The sequence below is a fragment of the Triticum urartu genome, chromosome 7 (genome assembly GCF_003073215.2).
Source record: "Triticum urartu cultivar G1812 chromosome 7, Tu2.1, whole genome shotgun sequence".
NCBI classification, from domain to species: Eukaryota; Viridiplantae; Streptophyta; class Magnoliopsida; order Poales; family Poaceae; genus Triticum; species Triticum urartu.
This window is the reverse complement of record NC_053028.1, coordinates 170,355,016-170,369,923: the sequence shown is the minus strand read 5'-3', so window position 1 is coordinate 170,369,923 and position 14,908 is coordinate 170,355,016. Positions and strand designations below refer to the sequence as shown.

The 14,908-nt window shown below is 41.0% G+C and overlaps 1 protein-coding gene across 1 annotated transcript; it reads left to right on the top strand.

Moving 5' to 3' along the window:
• Window positions 1-1,267: 1,267 nt before the first annotated feature.
• LOC125525617 (importin-9) lies at window positions 1,268-14,501 on the top strand. The gene is made up of 33 exons (XM_048690630.1): window positions 1,268-1,634; window positions 3,593-3,654; window positions 3,784-3,876; window positions 4,288-4,459; window positions 5,625-5,740; window positions 5,824-5,910; window positions 5,992-6,108; window positions 6,191-6,254; window positions 6,326-6,468; window positions 6,598-6,645; window positions 6,717-6,785; window positions 6,906-6,981; window positions 7,380-7,510; window positions 7,805-7,864; window positions 9,501-9,561; window positions 9,631-9,695; window positions 9,778-9,839; window positions 9,920-10,043; window positions 10,130-10,187; window positions 10,306-10,418; window positions 10,947-11,024; window positions 11,115-11,177; window positions 11,293-11,388; window positions 11,470-11,579; window positions 11,822-12,011; window positions 12,695-12,809; window positions 12,905-13,017; window positions 13,103-13,180; window positions 13,392-13,469; window positions 13,539-13,667; window positions 13,783-13,836; window positions 13,924-14,004; window positions 14,092-14,501. The coding sequence occupies exons 1-33, from the start codon at window positions 1,505-1,507 to the stop codon at window positions 14,140-14,142; spliced, it is 3,087 nt and encodes a 1,028-aa protein (XP_048546587.1). The 5' UTR covers window positions 1,268-1,504; the 3' UTR covers window positions 14,143-14,501.
• The last annotated feature ends 407 nt before the right edge of the window (window positions 14,502-14,908 follow it).

The following is a 14,908-nucleotide window of genomic DNA, read 5'->3' as shown; positions in this document are numbered from 1 at the left end:
AGACACGAACCATGACAATTGTTTCGAACGGTTTGAGACTTAGAAAGATCTTTTCTTTTGATTTGAGGGAGAGTTAGAAAGATCTTAGAATTGCAGGAAACTCGGAACATACTACTATTCCCAGCTAAAAAGAAGAGGAAGATCGTAGAATTCTTGGTTATCTTATCTTTTTTGGCAAACTCCCAGCTATGTGGCAGAGAGCTCCTATACAGGCGCGTTTAGCGCCGCTTGTGCTCGCTGGCGCTCACGCACTCACGACCTGGGCCTGGCCCAACAAGGCGCGTAGGTCTGCTTTGTTCGCTTGCTTAAAAAAAATATTTGCATGGTTCGCCCTCAGTCGATCAGTGACCTGCTTCGTTTGCTCTCGAAAGAGTCTCCTGTGATCTGGTCAACCGTCGACTTAAACAAATGAATCTAAAAAAATCGTAAAACATAAATGGACATGTAAATTTGAAAAAACTGTGGATTTGAGAAAAATCATAGATTAGTAAAACGGTTCACAAATACAGTATACTTTTGCTATTTTTGAGAAAAATTAAAAAACTCTAGAAAATTTCATAGTATTGAAGAAAGGTTGCGGATTTGAAAAAGTTCACGAACTCGAAAAAACTCGTGGATTTTAAAAAAGTTCGCACACTTGAAAATTTTCATGGATTTGTAAAAAAATTCGTGCGATTTGAAAAAAGTTCACAAATTTGAAAACAGTTCATGCATTCTGATTTGATTTTTTTACAAAATGTAAAATAGTTCATACATTTGAGAAAAACAGTGAAAAAATAAAATGAAAAATAAAAACAAAAAGAAAAATACCGATTAGAAAACTGAAAAAAAGATCGTATGTTTCCCAAAACCGGCCGGAAGCTTCTAGAAGGTCTATAAAACCGGCTGGGATGATTCGGAAAAAACAAAAGCAGCGACTGGCTGGGCCATTCAAGAGCTGTGCGCGTTGTGGAAATGAAGGAGAAAATGCAGTTGTGAAAGAGAGAAAAAAATATATTAAATGGGCCGGGCACCGGTGGAGCGGGGCGAGGTGCGCCGGTTTGTCGAATGAAGGCGCTAAATTGGGTTCAGCTATTCCTGCTACTACCTTTTTTTTTCTCTATTCAGCTAGGCATGCCAACTTTCCCGCCATTCAGCCATCTGGGCATGCCAACTTTCCCGCCATTCACCAAAGTCCAGCGAACGCGTACCGAACCAACAACCAGCCTGGCAAGCCGGCCCAGTCCAGCGGAGCCTTTTTCTTAACCCGTTCGCTCTCTTCCTCTTCTCCCCGGCCGCCACCACCCTGTCTCCTCTTCCGCCTACCCCCCGCCCCCGTATAAAAACCCTAGCGAAAAACCCCCAAATCCCCCCACCATTCCCACCACCCGCCCGCCTTCTCCGCGCGATCCCGCTCAAACCAAAACCAATCCCGTTCAACCAAAAGGCGACCGCGCCGAGCGACGACCCAACCCTAGGCCCAGGCGAGGCGTCGTCGGCGGCGGCCGCGGTCGATCGGGTTGCAATGGCGGCGGTGGGTGCGGCGGACGGGGACCAGCGGTGGCTCGTGGAGTGCCTGACGGCCACCCTCGACACCGCCCGCGAGGTCCGCGCCTTCGCCGAGGAGTCGCTCCGCCAGGCCTCCCTCCAGCCAGGTTCGCCTTCGCCGGCCCTCGCTCAGTAACCGTCCTTGCTGGATCGAGGCCATTTCCGCTCCGAGTTGGTGGCCACGCTCTGTTGACGATTTGAGAGTGCGAGAACGTCGAATTTGATCCCTCCTAGATGCGCCAGCGGCTGCTTTGCAGTGTCCTAAAGCTCCCGTGCGCCATCCCACTGCTGTTAAGGAGACGGCTGGCAGATGCAATTGCCTAAATACTACCCTTGGAGCTGCTTAACTTTTGTTACTGCAACTGCTCTTGACCTGTTGTGCTGACCACCATTGCAGTAGTGGAGTAAATTACACAGAACCAACACCTTTGAGACAGCCTAGTGGAAAACAACCGGCTTGAACTTTTTTTCTCTCCAGAAAACCACCATTCTCGGGGCGTACCGTTGCAGATGGCACCGGATTGACTGCCTTTGACTTGAGCTAAACAACCAAAGTAATGGCCCTGAACCACTGTCAGGGCAGATGTGGCATCTCACATGGACAATACACGGAATTAGGCTCCACCATATCCTTTTCCATTTCTTTCCCTTCTCTCTACTCTCCCCAAAATAATTACCCCTGACCATCGGTTGAGGGCGTGCGCCCATCGGAGGAGGATTGGTGCGTGATGCGATGATGGAGGGTGAAGGACAAAATCCTGGACTGCAAGTCACTAGTGTGCCTCTTCGGCTCAGAGTTTCTCTCCTAGCAGTCCATGAAAGACGGCATTGCCTTCAGCTTGGTTCTGCTGGCCCTGAAGCGGCAGCACTCACTCCTCGAAGGCATGGTTCTGCTAGACTTTCCGTCCTGCCCGAAGTCCTCCGTGTGCTTTGCCCAGATGGTGCCATGAATGCTGCCATGTGGTTGTGCAGGATGATGACATGGTGGTTAGACGTTGAGAGCTCCCCAAGGAGCACCACGAGCGAGGCCCACATGCCGCCCCCGTCGCAGAAGGCCTCGAAGAGCGGCTGCATGTGGTGTTTTCATTAGCCTCCAGGATGTCTGGAGGGCGTGGAGAAAATCTTATCTTATGCTCACTCCGTCCCATAATATAAGAACGTTTTTCAAAAGCAATTGATCAAGGGGAAATTCCCATAGGGTTGGAACGTGAAGGCAAAAGTAATTGCTCCAAAACTCACGGGAAAAGAAGAGTGCGTCAAGCTGGATGTTGTTCGGTTTAGCAAGTGCGAAATTCCAGCAGTGGGGCTGGCGGTGTGGATGGAGGCCGCGAACTGCATGGTGACCGTTGTTATGTTGCCCTTGAGGACCTGTATCTTTTGGCGCTCTAAAGTAGCTGTCACATTTCTCTCCTTGTGGCGCTCCAATCATGGCTGGTGATGGTTGATGCATGCTGCACATCGCCAGAGCCAGAAGGGGACATGTGTATGCATATGTACACCCATTAATTCTTGTAAGAAAGCATAAACTACGATAAACTGGAAAATAGCTAGGGAATTCGCAAAATCTTGAACTTTACACCCATTCTGGTAAACCTGGCTCCGGCACTGATGCCGCCTGTGGAGAAGGGGGGGTGGGGGTGTGGGGAGTGAGAGGGAGAGATTTTTGTTGTTGTTGCTAGGACCAACTTCTATCTTGATGAAAGGTTTCATTACAAGGCTCCATTTGCCATTGTGGTGGTTTACTACTTACATTTCCATTGGAAGCATCATCTTTGGGCCCTAATCCATGATGTCATTTTACTGTACCCATGCTTTTCAACCACATAAGAACCATATAGTTTGGTTTTGTAGCATCCCGAGTTCCTGACTCATGCCCTCTTGCTCAGTTCTTGTGGGTTCTTGAGTTATGGTTTTTGCTGCATGGTAGCTCATAGCCTCTGACTACCTAACTGCTGGAACAAATTATTTGAATTGGTCATTATCTTGAGACATGAAGTGTATTTTCACTCACTAATCTCCTGCTGTCAGCTGACAATTTCGTGGTTTTGCTATAATGTTTCCTCAGGATATGGAGCTGCCCTCACGAAGGTCACAGTCAACAAGGAGGTCCCGTTTGGGCTACGTCAGATATCCTCAGTCTTTTATTTGCAGTTTCTTTTCATGGGAACTCTGTTGTATACACTGTATTTTTGTTAGACTTGGCGTCACTTGTTGGACAATCTTGTTGTTGTTTGTTGGTCCTTTACTTCCTGCTACCTAGCTGCTGTTTTGTTAAAGCAGTTCATCAAGCAGCACTGGGAGGAAGACGAAGACAATTTTGTGCCTCCTGTTGTTTCCGCCTCAGAAAAGGTACTTAGGTTATCCCCTGTTCTTTGTTGAATGCAACAAATTAGGACTCAGGTCATAGCATACTCCTGATGTCATTTCCCATTGCTTTTGGCTTGTTGAAACAAATGGAGCTGATTGCTTGTTCTTATCTCACAAAAAACAATAATATGCTTTGAAAATACACATTAGATGGTTGTGTGAAGGGGTTATGGTATCCACACTAGTAGAGTAAATGCTCTGCTCAAAACTCACGTTTGCCTGAATTGATCATTGATTATTCTATGGCATATGGCAGCACATCTGCTACCGTTGTTAAAACTGAGTTTTCTGTTAAAACACCAGAAAACATGTGCTTACTGTGTTAATTATTTTTATTTCATTGTTGTCGAGTTCTTAGTATTTGACATTGTTTTCACCCTTATTCCTCATCAGGTTGTTATACGTCAACTCCTTCTTACCTCACTGGATGATTCTAATGGGAAGATTCGTACTGCCATTGGCATGGCTGTAGCAGCTATTGGGCAGAATGATTGGCCAGAAGACTGGCCTGAGTTACTTCCATTTATCTTGAAGTTAATTGGTGATCAAAGCAATGGGAATGGAGGTACGTGGGTATTTTGTTTTCTCCCAGTATTTTCAAATCAGGATATACAGGCTTGTTTGGAAGCCTTGAACTTGAACTAGGAGACATCAGCTTCTGACCAGCATAAGCTCCTCCAAATGGTCACATTTGGAAATACACAAAAAAGATTATTCATTGGAAAGAGGTCTACAAAGACTTGGGAAAGCGTCGGCATTTGCTGGCTTATTTGGCAAATAGAGTACGTTATAAGAAATTAATCGGTAGCAGAATAGCTTCTTTCAATAGCTAACTTCTACTATGAGAAGCTTGTGGAGGCTTCTTAATACAAAAAGAGGGCTTCGGATTCCCGGAGAAGCTCTAAAAGCTGCACCCTTTCAGGAGACCTTGGACTTATTGCTTTAAAGTGAAGCTCAGGTTGTGGCAAATAGGGCACACAATTATGTATCTAAAGAAGTTCAAAACATCTCCCTTCTGCTCATACTCATGTCATGCTAAATCCAAACCTTATTGGAACATGAACTACAATCTATGTCACATGTCTACAAACATGGGTAGTTGACATGACAATATGCATTCATGGTGATGCTGGGAGATCATTTTTTCAAAAGAAATCTAACAAGTCAGCTTTTAGTAATGCTATATCTTAACAATTGTATGATACTATATATTTTTGCCTAAAAACAGTATGCTTCTTTTGAAACAGATTATGTAAATTTTCAGTAAAATGCTAATTTAATCTTCTAACACTACTGGTACATCATTATTCACAATTTTTTCAAGTTTGTTTAAACATAACTGTGCCCTTTTCTGCATCAATGAGGACCTGAAATATGTCACATCAGATTAACTTGTTTTTGTGCTTTGAATCTGTTAGTGTTCATTCCGAGAACTATTATGCCTTAGTCAAACCAAAAAGGCACTTACAACATCATCTGTAAGTTCTCCTGTTTTAGGCTCCACTCTGTCGATAGTTGTTTGATTATCACTGTTGTGTTGGGGTTCTGCCAGACCTTGGCCCTAACTAAGCTCCACCGTTGGTGCTAGATAGCCCCAATCTGCGTTTCTTCTCAGGATGCTCATGTAGCCCAGACATTTTGAATAGAAATTATGAAAACTATGGTTATTTTCACTTTAGAATTCCATGGTTGCTGTTATCCTGAAAGCTTTGGCATACTTTCCATGGCAGTTCGTGGAGCATTAAGATGCCTAGCCCTTCTATCAGATGATTTGGATGATACTTGTATTCCAAAACTAGTGCCAGAGCTATTCCCATCATTGTACAGAATAATATCATCTCCACACGTAAGTTTGTTACTGTTCACTCCTTTTTTTAGGGACTATTTATGGAGACAATGCAATATGTTCTCACCCATTTTGAAAAACAGCTGTATGAAAATTCTCTTCGTTCAAAGGCTCTTGGAATAGTCCATTCGTGTATTTCCATGCTTGGATCAATGAGTGGTGTTTACAAGGTAGTTTTATAGCTTATGCTGCAGTATTTCTGCCGTTTCTTCACATTATGGAATATGAACTGAGGTGATTTGCTGGCACAGAGAGAGACTGTCAATTTGATGACTTCAATGCTTGATCCACTTGTGGAGCAATTCTCTATAATTTTAAATTCACCGGTGCTGTCCCCAAATCCTGATGACTGGAGTATGCAGATGGAGGTATGCCTCATACAACTGTCTTGTAAGATTGATGGCTTCCATTATTCGTAGTTGTGAAATCCTATGCTTGTCTGATGATCAGGTGCTGAAGTGTTTACTCCAGCTTATCCAGAACTTCCCTAGACTACCTGAAGCTAAAATTTCTGGCAAGTATAATACACTATTAGCTTTGCTCTTACTCTTCTGCCTTTCTGATTAATGGGCCAATTTTGTACAGCTGTTCTTGGGCCTCTGTGGCAGACCTTTGTTTCATCCTTCAAGGTCTATCACCTGTCAATCATTCAAGCTTCAGAGGATGCTGATAATGTGGGCTATGATTCTGATGGTGGTGAAAGAAGTCTCGAATCCTTTGAGATTCAGGTAATTTCATGCATCCTCTATTTCTATTCCATTGGTAATTTTGTTCTAGTTACTTTTCTCTTTTATTGTACTGTAGTCCATTTGGCGCCTTTGCTTGCGTGTCTTTTACCATATTCTCATATTTTCCAGTTATTTGAGCTATGGACAACAATTGTGGGAAATTCTATGTTAGCAAAGGTATCCCTTTGTAACAACATACATTTTGTGCATCTTTTTTCTTGTAATAATTGTCTCTGCTGTCACACTAGGTTATTGCAGGAAACATTAAAGAGCTAGCATACTACACTATATCCTTTCAACAGATAACTGAGGAACAGGTATGTGAACTGGTTGATACATGGCTAGTATATATATCTGATCTTACATAAGCAAAAATTATCGGCATGCTAGTTTTTTTGCTTGAAATTCAAACGTATCTATTTATTTTGTTATTCTAGGTGCAAAACTGGTCACGTGATGCTAACCAGTATGTTGCTGATGAGGATGATGTAACTTATAGCTGTCGTGTGTCTGGTATGAGCTGAAATGTTGCTTCTGTTTGTCATTTTTATTCAATCTATATTAACAGTGGAATGTTTTAGTGCCCTTGTTTAGTACTCCCTCCGTCCCAAAATTCTTGTCTTAGATTTGTCTAAATATGGATGTATCAAGTCACGTTTTAGTATTAGATACATCCGCATCTAGACAAATCTAAGACAAGAATTTTGGGACGGAGGGAGTAATAAACTAAAATTATATTATTGTAGGCCTGCTCATATTAAACAATCAACATTGAAATGTCTTTGCTTGCTTCCATCTTTTGCTTGGGGGTAAACAACCATGTTCATTACAAGAGACACAGATTTAAAATCTCCTCTTAAATAGGAATTTGTCAAACACAAGACGTTTTCCTCACATGCTCATGGTTTCAGGATCTCTTTTGCTGGAAGAGATAGTCACTGCTTACGAGGATTACGGAATTGATGCAATTTTGGAAGCTTCACAAGTTTGTTTTCGTGAATCACGTGAATTAAAACAAGCGGGTTCTGCCGACTGGTGGAGAGTGAGTTTTAGCTTTTGAAAAAGTTCTAAACGAAATCACCGCTTAAGATCTTAGCTCTTATCAACTATCAATAATGCTACTCTAATTATGTTCCTCACTATTTTGGTGATGTATTTAGACTAAGTCAATTTGGTGAATCTTGTTTGACGAAAGTTCTAAGTTGCTCCCCTTAAGTTGTCTTGTTTAGTAGTTAGCCATATTTGAATCTGTTGTTTACTCCTTTTATTACCCTCCAAGTATTGTAGTGTCTTTTGCAGTTGATGCTATCTAATACATCATTTGTTTGTGTGCCAGCTTCATGAAGCATCACTTTTTGCTCTAGGTTCACTATCAGAACATCTGTGTGAAGCACAGGTTGGTTTAATTTTGTTGCTGTGCTGATTAGTTTCATTAACTCATTGCTCTTCTGTTGGCAAGATCCATCCACTTTTTATATAGGTTTCCAATGCCACTTTACTACCTTGATCTTACAATTGAGCACTTTTGGGGATGATGTGGCATGTTTAGTCTGCCACCTTGGATAGCCTGTAATACTATGACTTGGTATCTCTCAAAAACTGCAAATGAAAGGGAACGCCCCTGTGAATTGGAGAGAAATAAATAATTAAATCTGCTTAAAATTGACACCAAGTCATTACTCACTTTGATACACTTTTCAATTGTTTTTCTTTTCTTTTCGCCATCTTTCTGCTTCTGCTTCCGCCTGAGTCGAACTAGGCCTGAGCTTGTTAGTCCCCATGGCCCATAGTTAATTGTCACGAGAAGCTTACATGTGCTATCCAACCTACCGACTGAGTGAGTCAGTTGTAGCTTGACTGTATGTTGGCCTGGAGGTTGACCATATTGATGTGAACACTAATGCAACTTATAATAGGCAGCCGATTGCCTGTCACCATGAACACATTCTTGCACTGTGATGTGCGGCATCATGTGCTTGCACATGCAGCCACATTTGCAGCACAATCCACAACAGCTTTGTCACCAGCACCGTTGTCCACCTAATCACCTTCATGAGCCCAGCCTTTGCTGCAGAGGGAGAGAGTGCTGGCGCTATGGCAAGGCCGTGCGAAGGAACCCCTGGTGCTGTAGGGAAGTTGATGAAGTGGGTCACCAAGTTTAAGGTCTTGTTTAGTGAGATTAGAGAAGAGTGCAAAGGAACCCCTGGTGCTGTGGGGAAGTTGATGAAGTGGCATCACCAAATCTAAGGTCTTGTTTAGTGAGATTAGAGAAGAGTTCTTCGACCAAGCTGGATAATGGGTGTGGCCGCAGTAGGATCCAGAATATGGGTTTGAGAAGAGTTCTTTGGAGCAAAGAAGGATTAGCCATGTGTAAGCCAATGTTTGTCAAGCATGCCATTGCCCTAGTCCATGGTCTTGTCTAGTTTGTTAGAGAGTGTAGTCGAATACTATCTAACCTGCCATGACTATATAACACTTTTCCAGGGAAAGAGCACACCCCGCAGGTTTATAGTCCAAGGCATCATGATGTATTTAATACAATCCTCATTTTAGTAATCTCCCCATGCCAAACTCAATATTCAAACAAATTGCAAATCAGATGCTCTGCGTACGAGTTAGTGTTGTTGATTGATTGCAAACTAGAAAATCCTGAGAATTTCATGCAGCCAATTATCCTTTACCACATGAGCCGGCCCATATTCGCAATTCTGTTGACGATTCAAAATGTGCGCACATGCCAAAATTGTCTGCTAATTGGCCTGGTTGCAGTGGCAATATTTTTTTGTTATTACATGTACTGGTCTCACGTTAAGGCTGGATAAGTCCCTTTGCACATTCAGATAGTTAAATCCCACTTATTGAGGCGTTTGGCTCTGTGTGTCAGCTAGACAGACGTGCTTGTGAGTTGTTCATTTGTACTGGGTAGGGTAGTGGGCCCAGATGCAATTTTGCCTTTTTCCTTTTTTCAGTTATTGAAATCAATAATAGAATTTGTGAGTCTTTTATTCATTAAGTGCTTTCTGATTGTTTAGGATTCTGGTTACAATGTGCGAGATTTACTTGAGCAGATGGTAACTGATATTGTGGGAACAGGTATCTTTCCTTTGGTTTGGAAAATTGTATATCTTCCTATGCTATTTTTACTAATCTTCTGATTTTTAGGGGTGCACCAGTACCCATTTCTTCATGCACGTGCATTCTCTGTTGTGGCCAAGTTCTCTTCATTGGTGAACTTCCTTAACCTTACCTCCTTTTCCCTATATTTATTGCTATATGTTCAGCAAAGCTGATTTGGGAAAAAAATGTCAGATAAGTAAGGGGATCTGTGAACAATATCTATGCAATGCTGCTCATGCAATTGCCTCAGATGTGTAAGCCCATGAACTTATATGTTGTCCTATTCCTGACACAATGGAGAACTGTATTCATTGGTGCGATATTTGTTTGGCAGGCCACCACCAGTTAAAGTAGGAGCATGTAGGGCACTGGCTGAACTTCTACCGGAATCTAATCAAAGTTCAATGCCAAACAACATTATGGGCATACTCTCATCTCTTGTTGATCTTCTGAGGCAGGTAATGTTGTATACTTGTATATAGAATTGTAAACTTACCTGCTTCGACTTCTTGAAGGAAATAAGTACATGGAAGTTTTATGGCAGGCATCTGATGAAACACTGCATCTTGTTCTAGAAACCCTCCAATCAGCCATTAAATCTGGTCTGTCAACTACTCAACACACTTATCAATGCATACTATAGTAAAATATGTGTATGGTATATTGATAATTAAAGTTTTGTTTGCCCATAAGATCAACATCTTTCCACTTGATATGTAGGTGGTGAACAATCAACATCAATCGAGCCAGTCATCTCTCCTATCATACTAGATGTATGGGCCCAACACATTGCTGACCCATTCATCAGTATTGATGCTGTAGAAGTTCTAGAGGTAAGTTCTCGTCAGAATCTGCTGGTCTATCCATGACTTCTCTTATTTAATTTCTCATTATTGTATGATTGTGGTTCATGTTTAAATGATACTCCAATCTGACTTCATATTTTGAACACATTATCAATGATGTACACCAAGAAGCTTTTGAAATTTAATTGTTACAGTTTACAAATTGAGATTGGTCTGACAGATGTTATGTGTTCCTGGAAATTGGAACTATTATGTCCAAATATCTGTAAGATGGCAAATGGGAATTTACAAAAGGAGATTTTCTTTATGGATTAATGCTTACGTATATTTTTCTGTAATATTTCTCCTGAGTATCGATTAATTTTGACTACCAATGAGCATGCATGAGTTCTGCATGATTTTTCTTTATCGTGGCTGGTTTGTGTATTGTTTAGGCCATTTACAAGAACTTACCTGTGTATCTCTTATCATAATGTCGGCAATTTTGTACACATTTTTTTGGTTATTGCAACCCATAAAATTGCAGCCTACCTAACAGGATCCCTTAGTTTTTAGGCCATCAAGAATGCTCCTGGATGCTTAGAACCGCTTGTGTCCCGGATTCTTCCAACAATAGCGACAATTTTATCAAAAGTAAGATGCTAAAGCCAGTGTTACATCATTGTCATGATTTTTCTGCATTTGCCCGCAAAATGCAAATCTTATTTGTGGTTCATTTGCTAGTCCAAGATCCAGCCCGATGGACTAGTTGCAGGTTCACTGGACCTCCTGACGATGATACTCAAAGTATGTCTTCATAGTCCACGTTTCCTAAGTTCAATGTAGTTAAAGGAAAATATTATTGTAAAAATACTGTATAAACTTATTAATGCCAATCTTGATGCTGTTGTGTAAATTTCAGAATGCTCCAGCTGCTGTGGTTAAGGCAGTGTTTGACACATGCTTTACATCTACCATTCAGATTGTTCTTGAAAGTGATGACCATGGAGAGATGCAGGTAAATGATTAGATCATTCAAGTATAGTTGACATATTTTGTTTGGATTTATTATTGATATGCTACTTTATTGCCAATTCAGAACGCGACAGAATGTTTGGCAGCATTTATATCAGGTGGCCGGCAGGAGTTGCTTGTTTGGGGTGGTGAACAAGGAAGTACATTGAAGATGCTACTTAGTGCAGCTTCAAGGTAACTGAAGATTGCGTATATTTAACTTACTGTGGGAAAAGCAGTTACATAGTTCTTAATTTATTGCACATACTTCACCAGCAATCAAAAGGAATTTGATAAAAGTGAACAACTAACCATTAGCCACTTAGCCTTGCTGAAGTGTGATGCTATAGTAAACTGCTTCTTGCATATTCCTGATGCAGTGTTTGCTTTGATATTTACCCGCATGCTTACGCCGTGGTTCTTCATTGTCTTAACAGGCTTTTAGATCCAGAATTGGAAAGTTCAGTGTCACTTTTCGTTGGGAGTTACATTTTACAACTTATTTTACATCTACCTTCACACCTATCTCCCCACATTCCGGAGCTTATTGCTGCCATTGTGAGGCGTATGCAAACGAGCGACATTGCAGGATTGAAGAGCTCTCTTGTTGTTATAATAGCCAGACTAGTGAGTTGCTTCCCCCCCCCCCCCCCCCCCTCTCTAGATTAGTGAAGTCATTTGGATCTCTACATAAGACATCTCTGACTCTGCATTCAACCTTATCCAAGAGAAACCAGTACAAGCAAAAGTTTAACATATGCATCTGGTATCTTAGTCAGTTAATTTAATGTTTATTTGGTTTACTGCTCTTGTTTCTTCTCTGCCACGACCAGTCTCCATTTAGGCTTAGAGTGCATTTAGCAATATATATTTGTTTTTTGAGCCTCTTATGTGGAAACAATTCAAGGTATTTGTTCCAATCCTTAGTCTTTATTGGTTGTTCGACCTTAAAATTTGCCATTTCGTACTGTACTTAGCCAACTCACCTTTTTGATCATGTTCTGTGGATGCCATTGCACCTCCGGGAGAGCAACATGCCTTTTTTGTTTCACATAAGAATCAGGGATCCAGATGTCAAATACTCCCTCCGTCACAAAATAAGCGTCTCAATTTTGCACAGTACAAAGTTGTACTAACCTTGAGACGCTTATTTTGGGACGGAGGGAGTAGTACTTAGTGTTCTGTTTATTCTGTACCCATTATCTGATAACGCTTCCTGCAAATGAAATTTAACCCTATCATTGAATCTTTTCTTATAGTGCATCAAGTGTTGCATACAGGATTATTTAAATATTTACCACCTGTTGCAGGTACATCTAAGTGCACCGAACGTTGATCAGTTTATCAACCTTCTACTTGCAATTCCTGCCCAGGGCTACGGAAATTCATTGGCTTATATTATGTCAGAATGGTCACAGCTACAGGGTGAGTACATGTGCAACATAATAGCATAGGGGGGATAATGTGTCTTCTTTCCTTTTCCCCCTTAATAAGAGGTTTCCTGGTAAATATAAATATAGGTGAAATTCAGGGAGCCTACCAGATAAAGGTAACAACTACTGCGTTAGCTCTGCTCATATCTACGCGTCATCCTGAGCTATCTAGGATTGAAGTTAACGGACATCTTGTTAAGGTACTACCATTGCAAGTCTATTTGGTGCTCAGTAGGTCATATCTTGTCTGATAGAGTTTCACGAGTCTTACCTAGAAAAGTTCAGACTAGTGCAGGTATAACCACACGGTCAAAAGCTCGGGTAACTCCAGATAACTGGACCAAGATTCCACTCCCATCTAAGGTAACCAATGATTTCACAACCATAGCTTCTCTCCCAGCAGATTTACTTTTGAAGGAACATTTCATGCAAATTTTCAAAATCTATAAAGAAATCTCTCACCAACATCAGTGTTTTTCATATCTAATGTTCAAATGTTGGGCCAGACATCAGTTTATGTTTCCATTATATCTTTTAGCATTTACTCACAGCATCCCCAAATATGCATATGCAGATATTTGCACTGTTAGCAGATACTTTAGCTGAAATTCAAGAGCAAGTCGGTGATGACGCTGACAATATTGATGAAGAGGTTTCTGCACTAACTCATCAATTAAATTGTAAAGTAGAATGGTCCACTTAAGAGTGTTTTTCCATACAGGATAGTGACTGGGAAGAGGTTCAGAATGGTGATGCGACTCCACATGATATAATGTATTCAGCATCAGTTCCTTCGAATGCTAATCCGTCAGTTGAGCATCTAAATGCAATGGCAAAAGTTTTCGATGAGGTATATATTAGTAAGGAGAAGTTCCTTTTTTCTTTGATATCGTGAGTAGTAGTTAATTGTTGCCAGCATGCAATTTTGTCATATTCATTTCTCTGTCTACTCCAATCTTCTATAGGATGAAGATGACAGTTATGATGATGATCTGGCAAAAACTGACTCTCTTAATGAGGTGTGTTTTCAGCCTTTAGCTGCAAAGTTCCATTATTAAAATTAATATGATATTAACTCAACCATATAATACTCTTTTGTTTTGCAGGTGAAGTTGTTGGACTTTCTAACGAACACCTTTGTCAACCTGTGGGACAGTGATCGGCCACTTTTTGAGTATCTTTGCCAGGTAAGGTGTCCTTGGCTGTTTACTTTACCCTTCTGCATCTCATGTTCATGAGAATACAGTATTGTTGAACCGAATTACTGTTTGCAGGGCTTAACAAATCCACAAAGGGTTGCAGTACAGAAGGTTTTGCAGAAGTGAACCGTTTACATGAGATTATTTATTGGGCTTCAGATTTCTCGTAGCGATTTCTTAGGTTCAATGCATGTGGTGTAGGCTCATTGGTTTGGTGAGTGTTTGGATGAGTACCTTTTCTGGTAGCTTCGGTGTTTAGTCCACATTTGAACTAAATGCCAAAACTCTCCAGAGAAATACTGCCCTGTATCCGATCGGGCTGTTGGTGTGTATGTGCATTATTTGTTGTTGGTGCGAGGTTTTGTTAGTGTGCAAGATACTGCTATTCGTTTATGAAAGTGCATAGGAGCTCTCGGGTGCTACACACCCTGTATGAATAGTAGAAAAAAATACTAAGAAAAATTCTGGAATTTGGGGGTAGAAAACCTGATCGCTCATTCTACTCACGTACAAAGTTTTGTGAAGAAATGGCATCAAAATATACAGTCCATTCATTCAAACAGTTTTTAATATATAATTGAAATTTTGTCTTCTTTGCTGAGAATTCCATGGATGTCATTTTTTCATGAAACTTCATGTGGGAGAACAGTCAGCCAGGTTTGATACCCTGAAATTTAAGATTCTTTTGTTTTTTCCTTGTTCTTTTTTTGATTTTACTATTCATACAAGGTGCATAGCACCCGAGAGCCCTGAATCTGTGTCCTATACCTTTATGGCTTTGTTTGTTGTATTGGACTAGCAAAAGGGCCTGCGCGTTGGAACGGAAGAAAAGAATACCACACGCTTTTAATTTAGAAAAAATAGTCTATAATGCGAGTATTTGTAGCTATAG